The following is a 15,548-nucleotide window of genomic DNA, read 5'->3' as shown; positions in this document are numbered from 1 at the left end:
TAGAAGCTTACAAAGCATGGTGTATTTGGAAAATACTGAGAAATTCAGTATTAGTAAAGGATTTTAAGGAAGAAAGTACAGAATATAAGGGTAGAAGGATAATGTGGGTCTATTTAGTAAGGAGCATTGTATTTCAGGCTTAGAATTTTTGATTTAATGTGGTAGGTAACACCTGTGGAATATTTTCAAGCAGAGAAGTAACATACCCATATCCCTGTTTTTCCAAAGAAACTCATATTCATGGAAAAGTATAAATTCATTATGGATGTATACAGATTTAGCTACAAGAAAGGAAAATCCATACCATTAGCCATCACTATGCACTTCCCCATGCCAACCTCACCCCCAGGCCTAGGCAACCACTAATATACTTTCTATCTCTATGAATTTGCCTATTCTGAACATTTTATATGACTGGAATCATAATATATGGTCTTTTGGACTGGCTTCTTTTACTCGGCATAATGTTTTCAAGGTTCATCCATGTTGTAGTTCTTTTTATTGCTAAAGAATATTCCACTGTATGGATATACTATATTTATTTATCCATTCATCATTTGAGGAATATTTGGATTGTTTCCACTTTTTGATTATAATGTTTCTATGAACATTCATAAGTTGTTTGTTTTTGATGGTAGTACTAAAAATAAAAGAGGATTTTTAATACAAGAAGACTATTGGTAGGTCATTTTAGTAGTCTGAATAGGAGATAAGAGCATTAGTAATGTAATGGCAATGTGGACAGTGAAAAGAGATATATTTGGGAGGTGCTACCATCAGGTTTTGGTAACTGACTGAACATGGAGAGGAAAGGAAACAGACTCAAGATTGTTTCTGAGGACGCTGGCCTGGGCATTGGGTAATATCATCGACTGAGATCAGGCACACCGTAGGAGATGAGTTTCATTCAGGCATGGGGAATTGGAGAGGACTGTGGGGTACTAATGGAGACATGTGAAACCTGGAAGACGCCAGACAGGAAGGTACAAATTTAGAGGCACATGGAATTCAGGTGGTAGTTGGATCAGATCGTCCAGGAGAGCATAAAGATGGAACACCAATAGTCAAAGAGACAAAAAGGAACAAGAAGGCATAAAGCAGACTGGAAAAGATAAGCCTGCGGGGGCCAGGAACAGTTTCCAACAGTAAAAGAGAAGCCAAGGAATGAAAACGTTTTAAGAAGGAAATGGTCTTACTGAAAAAGGCTGCAGAGCAGTCAAGGGGGTTGTAGGCAAAGTGTTCACCCAATTTAGCAATTATGTAGCCACTTGGGAAAAGGTTAAAAAAGTGCTCAGAGATCAATATCTTGCATGATTTGGCCTACTTTTGGAGAGGAGAGGCAGAGGTAGGAAGGAGGCAGAATCCATAAACTAGCTGCACAAAGTCCTGCAAAGTACTTGGGTTTCTTTATCAGAACTGAAATACAAACAAGCCCCATAAATACAGGTCATTGCCCTTGAATAACATAAAAGTCATTAATTTCCTGATTTATGACACCAGTCCTTGTTTTTTCCTTACCACCATTTCTGATACAACTATAGTCATTTTATTGTTGGCATTTTCTATCACAGTCTCTTTTTACAGAAGTTATATTCGTTATTTGTACGAAAATGTACACATTATATGGAAGAGAAATAGCAGGAGGACACTCAGACACCACCTATAACTGTGGCACCCAGTATAATTATCACTAACATACACCTCGGTTTATATGCTTCTGGACCAGATTTTGAGACATGTATCACTGAAGCTCTGTCTTTTGCTTTCTGCCTTTATTGACTTACTTAGAAAGACTTTTCCTGCACCTCCATGTCTATGTATCTACCTCTATTTCATTCTGTGTTTTTGTGTTTCCTTTTTTTTTTTTACATTTACATCTCTTATCCATCTGAAATGTATCGTGGCACACAGAATGGGCTAGGGAATCTATTTTTTCTCCAAATGGTTGGCCTGTTCCCAGAAACATTTTTCAATTAATTCACCTTGTCCACTCTCCATTGCTTTGAAATGCCACATTAGCACATGAGATCAGAATTCAGGCTAGCACCTTCTAAATTCTTACATACATAATTTTGGGGAGGGGGGATTCTCCTACTTATAGATGGTCTAATTATCCCAATTGTAATCATAAAAAAGCAAAAGCATAATACAAAGATATTCACTCAAAAACGAATTGGCCACTTATAAAATTAAGTCTCTACTCCAGTATCTTTCCACATTTAACACTAGAGGAATCCCCATCTGCTATCAACTTTTTGTATTGGTTCATCTCTCACCAACTGTTGGAAACTGTTGCAAATACAGCATAAATGGGCTGCAGAGGGAAATTACAAACCTTGCAAATGATGCAAGATGCAATGCAGTTAAAGTGTTATTAGAGAACCGCTTGTATCACATGCAAGGACAGTACCCAGAGAAAATCTGGCAATTGAGGACAGGAATAAAGACGCAGATGTAGAGAATGGACTTGAGGACACGGGGAGGGGGAAGGGTAAGCTGGGATGAAGTGAGAGAGTGGTGTGGACATATATACACTACCAAATGTAAAAGAGATAGCTAGTGGGAAGCAGCCACATAGCACAAGGAGATCATCTCCTTGCTTTGTGACCACCTAGAGAGGTGGGATAGGGAGGGTGGGAGGGAGACGCAAGAGGGAGGAGATATGGGGATATATGTGTATGTATGGCTGATTCACTTTGTTATGAAGCAGAAACTAACAAACCATTGTAGAGCAATTATACTCCAATAAAGATGTTAAAAAAAAAAAAAGAAAATCTGGCAATTGGTCCAGTTAACAATGAAGAGAAGAAAATTGGCTAGAATGATGACATGATAGATGTTTCTGAAGAAAATGGTTTGCAGATCAAAGAAAGATCCCTAGGAAAATGGATAATGCCTTGGAATATTTTTTCCTAAAAATTACCTTCTTTGTGAAGGTGCTAGTTAGGCCAAATTTGAGTGTCCATCATCATACCAGAAACAAAGCAAAAACAAAAACCTCACGCAATTTCTTCATTGCTGTCTCTAAGAATTGGCACAAAACTGCAGGCATAACATAAATTCTGGCAAATATATGATAAACTTACTGTTGATTTTAACTTTACTCTTTTTCAAACAAATCTTTTGTTTTCCTAATGAAAACAATGAAATGTTGGTTCCAGTTTCAGGTAGTCTTCTTCTGATACCAATTAGTCTCGAACCTTCCATACTTTAATCACTAGCAATCTAAGGTAAACCTCAGCCTCAAGCACCTGCAGGGTTGCAGCAAGTAACAAACAGGTATGAGAAAGCCAGCTAGGCAACTAAAGGCATTCACATTCAGATTTTTTTTAAAACACTACCCTGGTGGCCCTCTGTAACTCTTGTTCTAAGGGTAGAATACATACCACTGAGATTAGAAAAAAGACATTTAATGAAAATGCAATATTCCCCAGCTGAAAGATGTGAATACAGAGGTACAGATAAGAAAAATACAAGTTTGATGGTTCTGTAATAAAAAGAATACCCAATAAAGATTAGGCTAAATCCTGATAGAGAAGCTGAAGGTTGATAAAGGCAAGCAGGAGAAATGTGAGGCAAAGAAGTCCATAAGGTAATTCCCAGTGGGAAAGATTTTCAAATTCTGGACGCCAGGGAGGATGTTGTCATCATGGCCTTTACTGGAGCAAAGAAAGGGCACATCCAAGGTGCTGGGTTCATAAAGTCATGAGGCTAGAGAAGACCAAGAGTTTTTTATTCTGAGATTCATCTGTAATTTAATAGGGAACATGGTAAAATTACACACATCCCTGCCTTTTAATATCAACCACTAAGTCACTTCATCTTCCTAGCGCCTTCGTTACCTCAGCTGTTAAGAGAGGGAAGTAAACCAGATGATTTCTGAGTTCCTGCCCAGCTATTAAAAAAAGATCATGTCTGTGAAAAATGCTTGTATGCTTATGTGTTCAGTAATCTACTCCTTTCTAATATGCCACTTTACCTTCACATATTCTGAAACAACTACTATAGCTAAACATCAGAAATTTCACAACTACTGGTTTGAAGCAGAAATAACTCAGAAATAATCTCTGTAATAATGGTACCATGTCACCTACTGAGATAATAAAAATTAAGCACAAAGCAAATACACGGTAAATCCTTATTATATTCCTCATAGCAAAGAAAAGAGACTGTGTGAAATTTCTGCCCTTTTCCTCCCACAATCCTAGGCCAATTTAAGTGAAAACAAGGCCAGATCAAGAATAGCTCACACAGGAGGAGGCTCTGGCTAGAAATATATTTGTACCGTGTGGTCTGTGTGGTCTAGAGGGAAGCACAGTGCGCTACAAGATTTGGATTCTAGACCTAACCCTTCTGGTAACCATGTAACTCTGGGAAAGATATTTAGCTTTCCTTAACTCAATTTCTATTTGTAAAACAGCAATAATTCTACATGTTTCTTCTACCTCAGAAACGTGTTAAGTACAGAAATAAGTATGTGAAAAATCTGAGCTCTATGGAGGAAAGGTATTATAGGCAATAATGGAGCATGGTAATGACGAAGAGCACTGATTTAACAAATTTTAAGAACTTGCTATCATGATTGGATATGGCAGGTGGGAGGGAGAGTCACTCAACTAAAGTCAAAAAGTGGGTCATCATTAAGTAAAAGCAAGCAATTATGACCGCGACAAATACGCACAGCCTCAATCTCTCCAACAGGATGAACTCGGCTAGACTAGTGTGACAGGCCCACACCTGGCTTCCAGATTCCTGGTTTGTGAACAAACACATTTTCCACCTTCCTTCATGTCTCCCTCCCTTCCTTCTCCTCCTCCTTTCCTCTGCCTCTTCCTTCCAAACATTCAGAAATTTTACATCAAGGGTTTCTAAGGACACAGCCCTGAAGTTGCTTCTAAATCTAGTTATTTAAACAAATGTCTAAAGTTCTATAATCAATAAATGTGACTAAAGAAGCATCGTTTCTCTCCAGGTGTCCAGGTGTTTGCTCACAGCAATGCCACCGGACTCCCAGTGGCTGTTTCCAAAGAGGCTCCAACAAGGACGTGGGGAAGACAAGGCAGGGCTACCAAGGCCTGCACTGACAAACACACCAGCCAATCAGGGGGTCAGTCCCTCTCTTTTTAAGCTTTCCCTTTTATGTATTTGGCCTTCTCCCTCAAGCCTCCTTTGTCTCTCCAATTGGCAAGAAAGGAGGGAGAGTCATATACTGATTGCTGATTATAGTGAATATTTTTCATTTACCATCTCATTAAGCCTACATATTTATTTCTTAGGAAAATCATCCTAAGAGTGGACAGAGATGGATGAATCGAGGCCCAAGGACCAGTTAGGAGGATGTTAACAAGGGCAAGATGAAGAAGACCTAAATTAAGACAAACTATTAGAACTGTTTCTAAGTAGGAAGGCAATTCTATTCTGAGATGCCATATTAGAAATATTACTTTGGGGTTTCCCTGGTGGCGCAGTGGTTGAGAGCCCGCCTGCTGATGCAGGGGACACGGGTTCGTGCCCCGGTCCGGGAAGATCCCACATGCCGGAAAAAAAAAAAAAAAAGAAATATTACTTTGGAATGAAAGTTACGTTCTGCCTGTGTATGATTAAGGCAAAAAAATTTTCAAACCATAGAGTACAGAATCCCATGGTCCCAAGCCAGCCGTTCTCTCCACCCCAAATTTATAAGGTGAATTATGCATACATCCGTACAATGGTAATAATTATAGTTTGAATTTTTTGAGTGTATCTCTGTTCAAAGAATTGTGCTAGGTGCTTTACAAACATATAATGCCCTAGCAACAAGGAAGGCATTATTATACCCACTTTGAAAGGAGAAACTAGACTCTGGAAAGTTAAGAAACATATCCAGGTCATATGAGCAGTAACATCAGCATGGCGGGGCGGGCAGTAAGTGTACGAAACGCATGTAAGGAGGAAGATGAAAAACTCCACACCACTTCCCATACTATGGTCCTTGCTTTAGGAGGAAATAGATGCTACCGCTGCTGCGTTTAATAAATTCACTTACTTATGCTCCTTGCTGCTGCCATAAAGAGAGACACTAAGTAGAGCTAAGCGGGACTTGGGAGTTGCAGCCTCTAAAGGACCGAATGCAGCGCTATTGACGGCTCAGCCCCTCTGACTGTGGGAAGGGCTGACTTGGATGCCCATGGTCATCACTGACTGCCCAGGTCTGGGCAACCTGGATCTCTCTCCCCCTGACACATAGAGGCCTCAGCCTTGAAGCCTGCTCATGTCTCCTGATCTCCAGTCTTTTTCTTTGTCTCTTCCCCCTTATTCTGGTGACCACAACCAGGAAAACAGCAGAAGGGATGGGACTCATCTGGACTATATTAGCTGCTTGTATTATCCTATTTACATTTATGAAATATGGTATCGTGAGATCACTTTTAGTAAAATTTTCCTTAAAAATAGTTTTATTCTCTAATCCACTTTTTATTGGTTAGAAGCAAAACAAAATGGATCATATATTTAAAAGCAGAGGGAAGAAAAAAGACATACCATTCTAGAAATGTCTAGCAAGCAAATACCCCAAGAATATTTATCCAAGTGGTTACCCTGGGATATCTGAGGGGAAACGTGAAAGTAATTTTCTTGGCTATCATCACTTTAATATGAAATGTAAACCCCAAGTACAACCACAGGCACATTCCTTTAATTTGGCCAAAGTACAGTTGTGTTTTGGGAGCATGAATGGAGCTCTTACCTGGCATGACCATGGTCTGGGGAGCCGCTGCGTCAGTACTTAGGCAGAGACGTCCACCTTTGGCTAATCGATCGCACAGCAAGGTGATATGTTTCTTCAATCGGCTTGTGTCTTTGGGTATGCTCAACTGGCTGCTGAGGTTCAAAGCCTGCTCCTTGGAACTCTTCGATAGGCAGGTTTTCAAAAGGTGGGAAATAGCAGCATCCACTGTTTCTTCCCAGCCCTGGATGCAAAAGCCAATTTGGAATTTATGCATAGATGACAAATGAGCAAAGTAAGTACTTTACTGTTAATCAAGTTATAAGATTATGAGTGTTTTTATGTCCCACTGTTGGGGACTTGTTAAGAGCTTGGTGCCTGGAATATTCCAGACCAGTCTGGTTTTAAATTCTAGCTCTGTCAATTGTTTGACTTTGAGTACATTACTTAATTCCTCTTAGCCTCATCCTCACCTACAAATGAGGATACCAATAATATGTATCTCCAAGGGTTGGGGTGATTAAATGAGATGGTATATGAGAAGCTTTTAGCCCTGTGCCAGGCATGATAATCATCATCATCTCAGGTGTATGTATGTTTGATGATCCAGAGAGTGAAGCGCTGGGATTATAGTTCATTTTGCTGCTGAAGGAGAACCAGCCAGGACAAGGAGAGACTGGGGGAAACTGGAAGGGAGAGAAAATCCTGATGTCTCTCTCAGCTATTGGTTCCACAGTCTTGGGTTTGTAGGCCAAAACCAGAGGAGATTTGTCAAGAGGGATTTTGGGAGACACAAGCCTACCCAGTCCCACTCCCGTGCCCAGGTGACCAAAAGTGACACAAAGTGAGGAAGTGAGCCGTTTACCCCCATTTGCTGGGAACAGTGTGGCTGGGCTGCAGTGAAGACCACGAGGAGTGCAGTGTCACCTTAGAACCCTGCAAGCTGTAATTCTAGGGATATCTATGGTGGGCAGGGACCGCGGTGTCATCACAGAGGATTGGCATGAGGAAGCACCACCCTCAGGGGGGTTCAGATAACAACAGAATGAGAAGCAGGAGGGGTCTGCTTATGCTCTCCAATCGGACATCCCCAGGGGGCCCCAGAGATAACTGGATATGAGTTTCGGGGGGTCTGGAGGTCTTAAGCAGCAAAATAGAGAAGTGTGAATGAAATCTGGGTATTATCGCCAATGTGATTGCATTTGTACCCAGAGGCTGGTGAGACTTAGAACACCACAGGCTTGACAATCAAAGTGAAATTATAAAGGATGATACTGAATGACTATCCTCATAGAATACTACAGAATAGTCCAAGCCCCTCACATAAGGGGTGAGTAACCTGAGACTCAGAGAGGAGCCCCTGGGTGACTTCACTGTTGGTACCACTCTATCCTCAACCTTATCAGTTGAGCCACCTTTCAAACATGCAAATCAGATTACATTATTCCTAAACTTCAACTCCTAAAGCCAAATGCTCAGTTTAGCATATAAAGCACTTTCTGCTCCAGCTCCTCTCCGTTTTATTCTCTCCCTGTCCATCTGCACCCACACTCTCACCCTGGCCTCTACACATGCTCGGCCCTCCTGCTGCAATGCCCTATCTCCACTTGTTACCTGGCCAACTACTACTTACGACTCAGCTCAGGCACTGCCATCCAAGCATCGCATTCGTGGGCCCTCTCCAGGACTCTGAGACCTCACACAACCAGGTCCATCACTGTTCTCCTCACCCTGTGCAGTGGCCACCATCTGCATGCCTGGTTTCTCCAGTGCCTGGAGGTCTCTGCACCCCTAGCACTGTGCTTGGTCAAGAAATGTGTTTGCTGGATGGAGAGATGGTGAACTAGGATCTTAGCATTGGGAGGACTTTGGAGATCTTTAGTCCAGTCTCATGGGACGTTCCCTGGAATACAGTAGCAACCATCTGCCTAGGTATGCTTGTCCCCAAGATCCAAAATTACTACGTTTGGGGGAAGTTCATTCCTTTCAGGGACATGTGTAACCAGCAGAAAGCTATTCCTAAACTGAGCCAAAATCTGCCCTGCTGGCCCTTATTCTATCCTCCAGAGCCATGCAGAATAAATCTAACCTCTCTTCTACATGACAGACCTTTATATCTGTGAAGACAGCAATTCTGTACCCTCTCCTCCAGAATAAACATCCTCAGTTCCTCCAGCTCTTCCTTATATAAACATGGTTTCAAGTTTTCTCTCCATCCTGACCACTTGTCTTTGAATGAGCTCCAATTTTAAACACTTAAACATTTATACAGCTAACTAGAGAACCCCAAACTGACCCCAAGACACCAGGCTGGGGATGGGAGTGCAGGGTGGAAAGAGCCGCCCCCTGTTTACTGGGAGTTCTCACTGCCAGCCTGGCCTCTGGTTGCCTCTGCTCTCTTGGCAGCTGTACCACACTCCTGAGTCACAACGAGCAAACAGATGATTAAGCCTCAGGCCTTTTCCACACTCACCACACATCTTCCTTGTAGGCTTAAGCAGCTGGTTCTTTGGACCAAAGTGCAGGCTCTGTATATATCCACTAGAGAACTTCCCGCTGATTGCCAACATCAGGATTTTTTACTCTATTGACCCATTATAGATGGCAAATTAGGAAACAAATTAATTATTTTTAAATGAGATGTCAAAGGCTATAAAAACAGCTTCCTATCCCAAACCACTAAAGAATAATAAACCGCTGGTTACTACAAAGACATCTCTATACAAATATCAAAACCTAAACTAGACAAATATTTAAAATTGAATTGTATTTCAATAATAATGGGAAGAGGTAAATTAAGACAAAATAGTAACCCAAATGTCATTGGAGAGGACATATTTTCAAGTTGTTTTTGAAGCCACTGATGACGACCTCTGGAGTATAAGAAGGAAAAATCCTTTGTATATAATTTGGCATTTGTGTGCTCTGTGGTCATTTCAGCATTACAACAGTTCCTACTATTTTATAGACTATTCATCTAAGCAAACTACTGTTTTCATAAGTAGGTTACAGTAACATATTAGATAATTTAAGTAGATATGGCATTTACTTAATATAGAGGTACTACAGAATTTCCTTTTCTACTGCCAACTTGCAGATCAAGTCAAAAACCATGTCATGTTTAGGTATTTGGCATGGATATTTCTTTAATATAATGAGGCATGATGCCAATACTTCAAAAATATTGTTACTGAAATACAGGGTTATTATCTGGAGGGCCTGAATTGCTACATAAACTCAAATATGATAATAAAAAGGAATGTTTATGAGACAAAAGAAGAGCCTTAAAAATGCAATGTGAGGGCTTCCCTGGTGGCGCAGTGGTTGGGAGTCCGCCTGCCGATGCAGAGGACATGGGTTCGTGCCCCGGTCCGGGAGGATCCCATGTGCCGCGGAGCGGCTGGGCCCATGAGCCATGGCCGCTGAGCCTGCGCGTCTGGAGCCTGTGCTCCGCGGCGGGAGAGGCCGCAGCAGTGAGAGGCCCGCGTGCCGCTAAAAAAAAAAAAAAAGCAATGTGATAATCCACTGATCAACCATGTAGCATACTTACCCGATAAAATGTGAAACAAAACTATCTGGAAATCTAGAATCTCAAGTATGAGAAGTACATTAAAGATAAGCTATTTTAACCACCTTTTTGGTGTTTGAATCCATTACCTTTATTTACAGCCCTTAAATTGATAAGTCCAATATTCAGTTTTAACGTCTAAACACACACACACACACACACACACACACCCCATATGCACATACCTGACCTTTATCCTTTAAAGTTGAACACCAATTGTACTAATAATTGAACATCAACTGATGTTTATCACTTGAACATCGATTGCCTCTCCTAATTGCAAGAGTGAAAGAAAATCTTAATTTTGGTAAAATGGTGCTAAAAAACATCTGAAAGGGAAGAAACTACTAAGCAAGTGCTCTTTGGTGATAGTTGATATGATTTTAGTTCTCAAATCCATAGCCTAACTCTTAAAGTCCCAGTTAACCCATGTATGGCTTTTAGAAAACGACAGTAGGTGTGAAGTTACAGCTATAAATGTGTGACTAAATCCATAAATAAATTTAAATGTACATGTTACTCTGTTTTATCTTCTTCATGGGCCTTGTCAGTACTAGAAATTAATTTATTTACTGGGCTTTTTTGTGCTTACTATATCTAGTCTAGTATTGACAATTGGAGTTTTGCTTTGTTCACAAGGTCTAGGCTCTACCCCATGTGGTAACTTAACTTTTGTCTTAGTCCTTCTACCTGAGCCCCTACATTGGGAGCCTGCTTAGGGTCACTCCTTAAAGGACTGGGCTGCCTTGCTCCTGCCAAATCCCTTTCAAGGAACTAGACCTAAGGCTGTAGCCCTGCTGCCTGACTTCAGTGCCAAGTTGCCTGCTGCGTGCGTTCCCCAACATGGCTTTTCATGTTTCACCTGCCTGTGCAGAGGCTCCTATATGCCATGCTGGTCCCAGATGCCTCTCTGTACCAGTGTGATGCCCTATTTCTATGAGGAAGCTTTTTAAATTCAAGGCCTTAGCCTCTGCTAGCCTGTTCCTCCTACTGCCTGAAGTCAACTGAGCTATGCTTTTTGCTATCCAGAGACCGTACAGCCATGGCTGAGTTTCTGACTTCCCTGCTCTACTTGCCCTGCTAGTCTCCACTGGTCATTGTGCCTAAAAACCAGTATAAGCAAGTGGCTTTTCAGAAACGGTAAGATGCAGAAAGTTTGACCAAGTTTGTCAAGTTAATTTCCTAGGGTATCAGTCAAAATAACCAAAGAAAAAAATAAACTAAAACAGTATTCTCATGCCACCTGCAAATTAAAACAGCCGAGTTGAAGATAACTGCCCCAAGGCTTCTGGATTTTGACTTAACCTCATTCACCTCAACAGCCTCTTCCCTGTATGACCTTAGATAAATCACTTAATCTCTGTAGGGTATATCCAAGGTCTCCATAAAACAGGAATAACACTATTTGCCATGCCAATTTTACATGAATGGTAAGGCACTCAAATCTTAAGCAGAAGATACTACGGCATAAGCATGTAAATCAATCCTACTTTTTTTAAATCAGAAAATACAAATACACAATTGGAATCCAATGTGAAGAGTAATATCTTTTTTTTTTTTTTTTTTGTGGTATGCAGGCCTCTCACTTCTGTGGCCTCTCCCGTTGCAGAGCACAGGCTCCGGATGTGCAGGCTCAGTGGCCATGGCTCACGGGCCCAGCAGCTCCGCGGCATGTGGGATCTTCCCGGACGGGGGCACGAACCCGTGTCCCCTGCATCGGCAGGCGGACTCTCAACCACTGCGCCACCAGGGAAGCCCAAGAGTAATATCTTTAAACTTTTATTCAAACAAATTATAAACTTCTGCAAACTTATGTTTATAATAGAAACACTACCACATCCGCAACTATAGTAGTATAGGGAAAAACCACACAATGCCATGGTAGCATTTACCAAATGTGCACACAGTTAACTCTAAGGGAGAGAGGAAAGGTTAAAAAAAAAGAAATCTGTGTAAAGGAACAAATGGAGATTGTGTACCCACATCCAGGTTTCAGTTGAGGAGAGAAGAGTCTCAGAAATGGCCCATCTTACATTATACATTTGAAGGTAAAATGACCTGTACATCGTATTCATTTACTTGAAAAAAAGTTGTATTAAAGAGAAATAAATTTCCTCTTGAATAGATGTAAAGGATTCACAATTAAAAGTCTTTGGTATTAATGACTGATCTTATGATTACTGTTACTTTGTATTGTATCATATTATAATTATCCAAGATAAGGAAAAATAATCAAATGAAGGGTCATTGTAAACTTAGGTACAAATAAACTTAGTTCTTTAGTTGTAAATTATATATTTTGGAAGATATAAGAATTTTTCAGGATTTATCTAGGTTCAGATCATTTCTAAAGAATAGATTTTATTCAGTGAATCTTCCTTCATGCAAAGGAGGGCTTGAAATGTTGAGCTATTTACCTTTGAAGAGTAAAATAACTCTTTGAACCTGAAACAAAATAAAATAAAATTTAAAAATGAAACCAAGCTGTATGGCCTACGTGGCACCTTAATGAGTTTAAAATTATGTTCAGTGGCTTTTATAAAATAAAACATTGAAAAAAATCAGTGTAGGGGCTTCCCTGGTGGCGCAGTGGTTGAGAGTCCGCCTGCCGATGCAGGGGACGCGGGTTCGTGCCCCGGTCTGGGAGGATCCCGCGTGCCGCGGAGCGGCTGGGCCCGTGGGCCATGGCCGCTGGGCCTGCGCGTCCGGAGCCTGTGCTCCGCAATGGGAGAGGCTGCAGCAGTGAGAGGCCCGCGTACCGCAAAAAAAAAAAAAAAAAAAAAAAATCAGCTTAAACTTTTTCAATCCATCACTAATAAAATGAAGCACTCCCCAATATCATCATCTTTTAATCTTAAACTGAAGTTATTTACTGGACTTCAGTATTGTCATGATTCAAAAGCTGTAAAAATCTCATTCAGATTTTAACCAGAAGTAGAACAGGGTGCCAGCCTTATCAACACAGCATTGTGAAAAATGAAGCACGTTGCTTCCTATTGGATGAAAATCTAAAACCTTTTTGAGAAACAGAAGCTAAGCAATCTTCATGGAGTTTAGCAGCAGTACAAGCAGAAAACACAAGGTTGCTTCCAATCAACCTACTCTGATACTTTTTTTAAAGTTACGTTTTGCTAAGAAATTTGCATTTGACCTGTACTCCCATTCTGACCTCAAAGATTTAGACAGAGGAAGGAACACAAGTAGATTACCTGAATTATCATGAAACCTGATCCTGGAGAGCCGTATTCAATTTTAAAACAAAACAAAACGTTAATGATGTCCCACATAGCCAATCATTTTTTTAAAAATAAACTTATTTATTTTTGGCTGCGTTGGGTCTTCGTTGCTGCACGCAGGCTTTCTCTAATTTCGGCGAGCGGGGGCTACTCTTCATTGCAGTGCACAGGCTTCTCATTGCAGTGGCTTCTCTTTGTTGCGGAGCATGGGCTCTAGGCGCACGGGCTTCAGTAGTTGTGGCTCGTGGGCTCTAGAGTGCAGGCTCAGTAGTTGTGGCGCACGGGCTTAGTTGCTCCATGGCATGTGGGATCTTCCCAGATCAGGGCTCAAACGTGTGTCCCCTGCACTGGCAGGTGGATTCTTAACCACTGCGGCACCAGGCAAGTCCCTAGCCAATCATTTTGACTAAGCATTAAAGTCTGCTTCAGGCAAAAGCTTCCAGTCACATGCACTATTCAGAAACAACTTACAAAAATATTAAGACTGGAAAATAAAATTGATAATGAATATTCCAAGGGAAACCTGCTTCTGGTGATGGTAGATTAGATCATTTGGACCAATTATCCCACTGAGAATAACTAGAGAAAACATATACAAAAATCACTTCTTTGAAGGTATAGGAAAGCTAACAAGATAGTACTTACCAGGTCAAGATCCAGGGGACAAGGGAAGCCCAGGAAAATGAGTCCTGAATTCGTGGCTGCTCTTTCCCCTGAGGTCATTAGTTACCTGGACTAACATGCAGCTTTGGTCCTTCACTTATTCACCACCTCAGGCTATGACTTATGCTTGCTTATGTATTTCCATGTAAGAGGCAGCATGGCTCATGAGAAGAGAACTGGGTTAGAAGTTGGAAGACCTAGCCTAAAATGTGGCACCTTTCCTTATAAGCTGTATGTCTCTGGGAAAATTATTTTAGGTCTCTGGGTCTCGGTTTCCTCATCAGTTAAAAATCAGAAAAATAATTTCCTTTGCCAGGTGCTTTTAGATTTAATGAGACATATTTAGCAATTGTAGTTACTGAATTCCATGCTATTATTCTTACTTCTGGGAGTTGTCTCTAAAAGTTGATCTTTCGGGGGCTGGTTCTTGTGAATAATAATGACACTAGAAATAACAACAAGAGAAAAAACTATTTAGGACCTCTTATGTACTAGAAAGTATGCTAAGAAATTTACAAATATTATTTGTAAATAATTATCTTGTTAAATTGGTATTGTAACTTCCAACTAAGGTGCTGGATGCAAAGCATTTCACCACAAATGACACAATTATTAAAAGTAAGAGCTGTAATGGGATCCAGGACTGTATGGCTCTAAATTCCATGCTCTTGGTCACTATACTACAGACCACTTTTTTCCCATTTCATCATGTGTGCCTTTCAATCTATTTTCATCAGATCATCTTAGGCAGAAAATATCATATGAGGTCTTCCCCCAGAAAATTTATGGTCACAATTAACATATTCATGGAACCAAAATTCAAATCAGCTTCTTTATCCAAGTGAATAGTCTATACTGTATACAATTAAATAAGATTTTACTGCATAATCAAAAAGCACTATGATTTGTGCCAGTTTGGATGGGTCAAAGCTTTTAGCACCTGCATAGACTACTGTAACTAACATCTAGGAATGGCCTTGGGACACCACATCCCCTGAAAACATAACAATGGTCAGACTTGACTCTGATGAGTCTGAGTTATAGATGCTCATTTCAAGGACTCATTACTGAGAGTACTTGGAGAGCCCATTCTTATTATGGAATCAAAAGATTTAGGGGGGCTTCCCTGGTGGCGCAGTGGTTGAGAATCTACCTGCCAATGCAGGGGACACAGATTCAAGCCCTAGTCTGGGAAGATGCCACATGCCGCGGAGCAACTAGGCCTGTGAGTCACAACTACTGAGCCTGCGCGTCTGGAGCTTGTGCTCTGCAACAAGAGAGGCCACGACAGTGAGAGGCCCGCGCACCGCGATGAAGAGTGGCCCCCGCTCGCCGCAACTAGAGAAAGCCCTCGCACAGAAATGAAGACCCAACACAG

The 15,548-nt window shown here is 41.1% G+C and overlaps 1 protein-coding gene across 1 annotated transcript in view; it reads right to left on the bottom strand.

Annotated features, from left to right (window-relative positions):
* BBS9 (Bardet-Biedl syndrome 9) overlaps window positions 1-15,548 on the bottom strand; it is a 448,956-nt gene that overhangs the window by 55,500 nt on the left and 377,908 nt on the right. Inside the window, exon 20 of the mRNA XM_082846142.1 lies at window positions 6,725-6,947. Coding sequence (XP_082702268.1) covers window positions 6,725-6,947 — 223 coding nt within the window. The remainder of the gene's footprint in view (window positions 1-6,724; window positions 6,948-15,548) is intronic.

This window comes from Leucopleurus acutus, assembly GCF_964270905.1.
Source record: "Leucopleurus acutus genome assembly, chromosome: 9".
NCBI lineage: Eukaryota > Metazoa > Chordata > Mammalia > Artiodactyla > Delphinidae > Leucopleurus > Leucopleurus acutus.
Note: the sequence above shows the minus strand (reverse complement) of the source record. Positions and strands in the feature narration are given on the sequence as shown.